The following is an 8073-nucleotide window of genomic DNA, read 5'->3' as shown; positions in this document are numbered from 1 at the left end:
AGGAGAGAGAAATTATGATTTCCAAATCTGTTTAGAGGAGAGAGAAATTATAATTTGTTTCAATCCGTTTTTTGGTAATAAATCCCCCAAATGACGCCCAAATCCGTCTACTCAAATCACGCGCGAAATTTGAGCGTGAGACATTGACGATACTCTGTTTAGAAAGTGAGGGTTTTTATGCCCATATGATAAAAGGACTAAAAGCCCATTTTGGGGAAGATTGGACCCTAAACCTTTTTTTAACATTATTTTGGTCTATATACCCGCGGACCCATTACTTTACTGATTATAAAAGAAGAGTGGTGCAAGTGGTCTCAAAATGATCAATTGTTCATTCACTCTGATTTATATAGTATCCTTTGGTGTTCTATCTTTGTTATTTCTAGTAATTAATCGTTCTGAAACATCGTCTGATCGGGTTATTTCTAGTAATGAATCTCCTAATGAAGGTAACAAATTCTGTCAAGGAGAAGAAACTTATAATATCGTAGCCATTCTTGGTTAATTTGGCCGAATGATCTTCCATTATGCTAATTTCAACAATTTTCATTAATAGGTATTTGGTTCACTCCTTTAAGTATTAACATTGTAGCTTTCAACCTAAGAGCATCTCCAATGCAAAACTTAAAATAAACTCTATTTGGCTTATGTGTTAAGTCTCAATTGAGTTTCTCTTTCCTATGTGGTTAATTTGAGTATCTATAATTCAAGTCCTTCTCCAATGCAACACTCTAAAAAACTCTAATAGATACACATGTCACACATACATTTAATAGGAAAAAGTGGTTGAGAAAGAAAAGTTTCCTATTGGTCCAAAAATTAAATTTGATGACTAGGACACTTAAGACTCTCAAAAGAGATCTCAAAAATAGAGTTTTTAGTTGAGACATCTTAAAACTTAATGCTTCCACATCATCTTAAGATCTCAATTGAGTTTTGCATTGGAGATGTTTTTTCTCAAAAAAACTCTAAAGTCCTAGGTGACACTTAAGATTTTAAGATTGAGTCTTGCATCGGAGATGCTCTAAATGGTTTTAATTTCAACTAACTATAGTTGACTGTCAATGTCGTTTGCCACATTTATGTGGACTTTTTCTTTCTTTTGTTAATTATATTTTATCTTCTCATTTAAGATGATGCAAGTAGTTTAAGAATTTGTCTAATGTATCTATAAAAATATCATACAAACTTAATTTCTTTTAAGGCCAAATGTTGATGACAAGGAGAAAATATCACTTGATATTTATTTGGAATTGAAATATTCACAAAGAACAAAAAAAAATATAATATTATATATTATCAACAATTTTAGCAAAATCAGAGTATTCTTCAAATTTTGAAGAGCAGATCTACATCACTAATCCGCTTAAAATGTTTCTTCCTGTAAATGAATAATATTGAAACATTGAAAAGAAAAAGAACAAGTAGACTAAAAATGTATTCAAATAAAATTGTTATTATCCCTATTACCGGCGGAAGCTTTTCGGTGTCGTCTAGAACCTGATCTTCTTTCTCTACTGCGCTTCAGTGGGGTTTTCTTTATTGGGGTTTTCAAAAACCTATCTGTGATAATTGCTCGTGGTAGTTTCTTTCGTTGTTCACTTGAAACTGGTGGAGGATGAGGAATCGGAGGCGGCATATGCTCTAAAACATCCCTATGGTATGTCTGCACATTGAAAATTAGGGTTTTGCAATAAGATTCAAGAAGAAATAAGATAGAAAGGAAATAATGGAATGACAGGTAATGTCAAACACCAGAAACACAAAAAAATTATCCTTTCAGTAATGTCTTTGTGAGCAGCAGGTTCATGATAATGATGTTGAATAAGTATTAGTGGTTAAAACCTCATGCTACCTGATAGGTCTAGGGTTTTCTCTATTAAGCTTGTGGACACCAAACTCAAACCAATCGGCAATGAGCAGAAATGACCTAGATATTATAGTTACAAGACTTCTCTTGGTCCATGTGGAACTATTCTTACACGCACCCCACAAGTGGTGTTTCTATCATGCGTGAGCTTAGGTCTGATAACATATTAAGTTTGTGACATCAAACTCAAAAACTAGTTGGTAATGAGTGTTTTTACGTTTTATATCTTATTATTATAATAGATATTGTTGGTTAAAAACTTCCTCCATGCCGCCTTCCTGATCGAGTCCAAAATCCCTAGATAATAGATTAAGTCAAAGGAAGATTTATGAAAATCGCAGTCTCATCTCTGATGCCTAACCCAGACTAGTCTAGCACAAGTGTTGTGAGCCTTCACTCTTGTTGACAATCGAGATAAAGAAAACTTGTATTGCTCCCCCTTAAGATAAGTTGATGAACAAAGAAATTTACCTGAACCACAAAATTGCGTCTTTCACAGTCCATAAACATTTCAACGCTCCAATTAACTTTGGACATTATCTTGTCCCTAACGGTGGAAAAGCTGAGTTGATCTCTAGAAGTAAAACGGTCCACTTCATTGAACCAAAGACATGTAAAGAGATTTGTTATTGGAATGTGCTCTCTTATGATTACGCATCCTTCAGGTACATCTATGAAAAGAAAAACAGAAGCCATCTTGAGATGGAGAACCGGGAAGAAACCAAATAGGATAAATTAAGAAACCAATCACGAGCTTACCACTTGTTATTGGAAGCTTTGCTTCAGAATAAGGGGTCAAACCCTCTTTCTTGTAAAAATCAATCTGGAAATCTATGGAGGCATTTTCATATTTTCCTGCTGCTTTATTAGCCTCAGCCTCCTCAAACACGTCAAAACGTCTGTAGTGCCTGGAGATTGCGAAGGTGGCACTCTTTCTCCACAAGAATCTGAACACCAATCAAATAATCATAAATATGTTGTCTTTTATAGGCTTATAACAATTAAATCCAAAAAGAAATCTGTATTGTGCCATTGTGGGGAGGCTACTTGAGAGGAATGATCTTCGAGAATCGAGGTCCTTTAGGAACTCGTCGCCAATAAAAAGCTACTTTACATGAGTGAATCATCAAATACAAATAACAATATGTTTCAAGTTAGCATGGAAAACCATGCATCAACCAGACATAATCACAGAGACAATATACAGAACAGCTTTTATAAAACAATTATTTTGACATATTACTATAGAGAAACAAAAGAAAGATAAAAACCACCTCTCAAGAATCTGATATGGGTCCTTAACAAGTTCAAGCTTCCCATCAATCCATAGGGAGAATCTGCAGTTTGGGAAGAGTCTGTGCAGCAGAAGCTTCGGAATCTGTGGATATTACAACCTGGCTCAGCGAAAAGAAAAATATCTAACAGACTATTAAGTCGAAGAAATCTTTGGCACAGAACACTAATTGAGCTTTACTAGAAATGAAATCCTAAACACTACAAAGATGGACATTGTGACCCTAATTGAGCTTCATTGAAGGAAGAGGATCTAAATTATTTGCAGGTGGTGTCTCAGTTGCACTGAATCATATAATACTAAATTTACTAATACACGCATGTATATATATATATAGTCGTATACACACATCAACTCTTACATGAGAAAACATGAACCGAAAAATAATCAAGAACATAAAGACCAGAGTCAAGCAATGTGCTTGCCTTCCCATTACGTCTAGCATCAGAATAAGGAAGGTTACGGACAAGAACGAGTCTCCACAACCCAACCTTCATTCCGTCATCTAGGGCAGTAGAATTTCTAATACTTGCTTCTGTCTCTTCATCCACAAACATAAAAAAGCAAACATTCTTCTTTGCAACTTCACCAATGTTCTTCGGCTGTTGTATTATATCATAGTTCCCTGGTCAGCAATATAAAAATACATGTTAATATTAAATATAAAAAGGAACGCCAGATTAAAACTGAAAAGGAAAAAGCATAGAAAAGTTATCCAGTTCAGAATACCAAAAATGGCGGAGGCAACAACAACACCATGGCATTGCCGCATCTCAATAAGGTCAGCGTCATCGATGTCGAATCCTGTCTGACGACCCGCTTCACTTCCATTAACAAACCTGATAAAGCAAGTCTTGCATCAAGCATAATTGTGGGACGTATGAGTTCCTAAGAAATCGGAGAAAATTTGAAATAGCATCATCATACCCACAGTGCACGTTCATTGACTCTTTTATGTCAAAGGAATCATTCCTTTGCTTTAGAGAAGGGTATCCACCAAAATCAGAGCCTCCAAATTCCTCGTTGCTAACTAAACTTTCCTCGTGAACAAAAGTTAAGTTCCTCAGCACAGGAGATTCCAGTGGGGTGGTTGGCATGCGAGCTATGGCCTGCTCAACTGGAAGGTAACAGACGGGACATGCTGAAAACGGAAAGGGCAAAAAATTCAGCAGGCCAATCAGCTCCATATTAATGAATATCTCTGCATGCAGTGTCTCCGCGGAGAGACGGCAATCAATAATATCTTAAATAGAATCTAGATGCTTGGATCTTTATGACTCAGACTTACCACGTGGACCAGTCCGTTTTCTATCACTTGGAGGAGATGGAACGGCAAATTTATCACATGGATGCTCTGAAGGAAACGGTTTCCTTACTAGAACTGGAGGAGGCAGCTGCGTTTTAATCTCCCCACTTATTTGAACAGTATTTTGTACAAAAGAATTATTGTCCTTCTTATCTTGCTCTCCATCAATCAGTTCGGGATAACTTGAAGATGTGCTGATATTGGGAACAGTGTTTAATAAATGTAGAGCAAACATGGACTGGGAATAAGCTTCTGTTGTTGTGTCTTCATCTGAAAAACAAGGTGCAGCAGACAGGATATCAGCTATGGCGAATGACTAAGAGAGAGCGAGAGAGAGAGAGAGAGAGAGAGAGAGAGAGAGAGAGAGAGAGAGTATTTCGTTTAAACTAATCAAGATCAAATATTTTAAACTATGCGGACTCCATGAGGACAGCTATCCCAACCAGTGGACTCAGAGTTACTGCGAAGGATATGCAAAGAAGATATGGAGGGACAAAATGGAAAAACTATCAGGGACTCCAAAGATGGTTGAAGCTAACTTCTGCAGCTACAAGTTTTTTAAAAACAAAGCGACGGATTTGTTTCTTCCTTCTTGGTGTTATTTAGAAGAAAATCTCAATCTTACACTAGTTACTGCTAATGTAATGTTTATTACTGCTAATCAAATGAACCGCGAATACAAGTTTAGACATTAAGTACTACTAGTAGTGTAATACTACTAAATATCAGAATTCAAAAATTATCTAATTAATGATACAGTGAAACTATTTGATGCTACATGTTTAACTAGAAACAGATATCACTAACCTATATTACACAACAGTTGATAAGCCCATTTTCCTTGTGTATATTTTCCCGTTAAGTGCTTCCAACTATTGTTAGATGAGATAATATCAAAGAATTGAGGTAATTCTACTATTATAGGATGTTGCAAAATCTCTCGACTCCCAAATTCCAAGTCAAATTATGCTCTGAATCAGAACCAGTTTGATTTTAACATATTTAGGGAAAAGGATGTGTTGCTAGCATTTGAACGTGCAGATGTGTGATCGATGTGTTTGAGTCAATGAGTTGACAGAAGGCTTAATGCTGGCAGAACATGAATCATTCTCAATATAACCCCAATATCAGAACAAAGCTTAGATAAATGGTGAACGAATTAGGCAAGATACATTGCTATAGATGCACACTTACTAATAAACCTAAAAACCAACATTGAGAATTGAGAAACTATATAAATTACCCATAGGACTGGCTGTAATAACATAGTCCAGTTTATTATTCTAAGGACCATAAAATAGCAAACAAGAGCGAAAGAGTGCAAGCAAATTAGTTAAACAAACCTTTAGAAATGGTTGACAAAATCGACATGAAAACCAGAACAGAGACAACAACGACTAATAGCATTCCAGCTCTCCTTCGACTGGCGAACTTGCAAATCCGACTAAGAAACTTTTCCTTTTCTCGAGAAGTAGACAGGAGCATCTTCGAAGGTTTTCGACCAATAAGGGACGTTGTTTGAATTGGTAAGAGAACACCATTTTGCAGTTGTTGCTGCAATGACCCATAGCTTGCTGTGCGTAAACCCAATGACCCTCCAGTCATTGTCCCCTCCAGCCCACAGGTTTCTCTTTCATCTCCTTTCTCCCTCAAAATACCCTCTCATTAACAAACCCTAGCAATCCTTTCCAGACTAATAAATTGGGCGAAACAAATAATAACCTGAAGATCAAATAGAGTTTCCAAATTCAGCCCAAAAATAACACACTTATTAACTTCACTTAATCCAAATATCAATCTCTCAAATATCTGATTCATGACAGTAAAACAAATCAAAATCAAGCCTCAGATCAATCTTTTCTACTCTAACAACAAATTAATACCTTAAAATTGACACTCCACGATGAACTTCAATATGAAAAAAAAACCTGCAATTCAAAACAACAAACCCATGACAAAAATAAGAAAAGAATAGAAATTTTCGATCCTCCCCTCAAAACCTAATGAAAAAAGGTTCCTAAATCAAGCACATTCTCCTCAATCCTACTAAAAACGAACAATTAGCCAGAGATTTGAAGTTTCAGACGAAGGATTAAACAGAAAAAGAAACGAATCATAATCTACTAAGGCCTTTGGACTTAATACAATATCAAACTGTTAGATCAAGTTTAGAAAATCAAAAAATTTCTCAAATCCTAGATGAGATAGAGAAAAATTCACAAATCTAGAGAGAGAGAGAGCATTAGATGTTACCACCAGTAGGTTCAATTTGCAAGCATGGGGAGAAAGAGGGAGATGGAATTATAGAGGATGAGCGAAGAAATCTAGGGTTACTTTGAGGGAGGGTGGGGGGGGAATTTGAGCAAATGTGGATCAAGACTTGTTTTTTAAGATTTGGGATCTGCACTTGTTGTTTGTGGCTCTTGCGTGGGAAATTCTTACACTATTTACAGTTTTTATGGTCTCTCTTTTTATTGTTTTTATTCTTACACCTTTAATTTATTTTTACACCTTCATTAATATTTTCTTTTTTACAAAGTTTTGGATTATAGATATTTCAACAACAGAAAAAAGTTCTGATTATAGATATATCATATATCATATAGTTAGAAAATGACGAAAGATTGTGGCTCCAGGGAAAATAGACTGAAGGTCAAAAATGGTGGAAATGATATTTTTGCTCCCTTTGTCTTTTTACATGATGTATCGAGAAAATAGCGTGTAAGAGAATAATGTATTATTCTTTCATCAAAAAAAAAAAAAGAGAATAATGTATTATTATGAACAAACATTTAGATAGTAGGATAGTTTATAATGTGTTAATAAAAATATAATGTGTTAATAAAAATATATCCTAAAAAGAACATAATTGTTTCATTCAACAGAAACAAAATTTTGTGAAATTATACGTCGAAAGAGTCTCCTAGAAGTTGTATATGATATATAGTCTGTCTCGACCGAGATGGTCGAGAATCTCGTGTCTCGGGAGAGATCCGAAGAGAGTCTTCTAAACATTGTATATGCTATGTAGTCTGTCTCGATGGAGATGGTCGGGAATCTCGTGTCTCTATACAGTCTGGGGCTTCTCCTGAAACAAGACTCGGTCGAAACAATGAGTTAGGGTTTGACGGAGTCTCTAGCTCGTCTATCTCAGTCGATCTAGACTGAGACTGGGACAAACTTACTTGACTCAACCGAATAACAACTTTAAAATTTTTGGATTTTTTTTTAAACTTTCAATCGTAATTGCATACTAACTACGAGTTACCTTCTTAACTACCTATTGTATTCCCAATCAATCTAAGATGATTAACAATAGTATATTTTAAGTCTTTCGGCTTATACAAACTATGAAAGTTTTAATAGATTAGGAATTCAAAAGGTTTATAAAATTAGAAAAAGTAATATAAAATAAGATTTAGAATTAAGAAGAAGTGAAGAACATAAGAAGATTCAACGTTCAAAATGGAAGAAGAATGCGACTCTACTAGACAAAGTTGGGGAGTCCTGCAGGTATCTAATAATGGGAGTTTGGTGCTGGAAAATATTGTACATGTTGTCTCGATCGAGTTTCTCGGCTTGATTCGGTCTCGGCCTTCGTCC

At 35.5% G+C, this 8073-nt stretch overlaps 1 protein-coding gene across 2 annotated transcripts; it reads right to left on the bottom strand.

The window, feature by feature from the left end:
* Positions 1 to 1269: 1269 nt before the first annotated feature.
* On the bottom strand, positions 1270 to 6997 carry LOC147560143 (putative hexosyltransferase MUCI70). Of its 2 annotated transcripts, XM_086662211.1 has the most exons (11): positions 6724 to 6997; positions 6354 to 6398; positions 5814 to 6192; positions 4453 to 4740; positions 4092 to 4305; positions 3894 to 4003; positions 3590 to 3789; positions 3145 to 3248; positions 2630 to 2817; positions 2342 to 2541; positions 1270 to 1666 (listed from the first exon to the last, which is right to left on the bottom strand). In XM_086662211.1, exons 3-11 carry the CDS (start codon positions 6073 to 6075, stop codon positions 1442 to 1444), a joined length of 1791 nt encoding a protein of 596 aa, XP_086518337.1. In that variant the 5' UTR covers positions 6076 to 6192; positions 6354 to 6398; positions 6724 to 6997; the 3' UTR covers positions 1270 to 1441. The 2 variants fall into 2 exon arrangements, with proteins under 2 accessions (XP_086518337.1, XP_086518338.1); XM_086662212.1 differs by lacking the exon at positions 6354 to 6398 and having other exon boundaries at positions 6724 to 6924.
* Positions 6998 to 8073: the final 1076 nt, after the last annotated feature.

The sequence above is a fragment of the Eschscholzia californica genome, unplaced genomic scaffold (genome assembly GCF_041429995.1).
Source record: "Eschscholzia californica isolate CP2 unplaced genomic scaffold, dmEscCali1.0.p SCAF_2, whole genome shotgun sequence".
Lineage (NCBI taxonomy): Eukaryota > Viridiplantae > Streptophyta > Magnoliopsida > Ranunculales > Papaveraceae > Eschscholzia > Eschscholzia californica.
This window is presented reverse-complemented; position numbering and strand designations above follow the sequence as displayed.

What these genes read in the sequence shown, in the direction of transcription:
- LOC147560143 (XM_086662211.1), bottom strand. Translation starts at nt 6,075, where the DNA reads ATGACTGGAGGGTCATTGGGTTTACGCACAGCAAGCTATGGGTCATTG. An exon ending in TGTTGCCTCCGCCATTTTTG is followed by an intron (nt 3,790 to 3,893) that starts GTATTCTGAACT and finishes ATTGCTGACCAG; the next exon opens with GGAACTATGATATAATACAA. An exon ending in GACGCAATTTTGTGGTTCAG is followed by an intron (nt 1,667 to 2,341) that starts GTAAATTTCTTT and finishes TTCAATGTGCAG; the next exon opens with ACATACCATAGGGATGTTTT.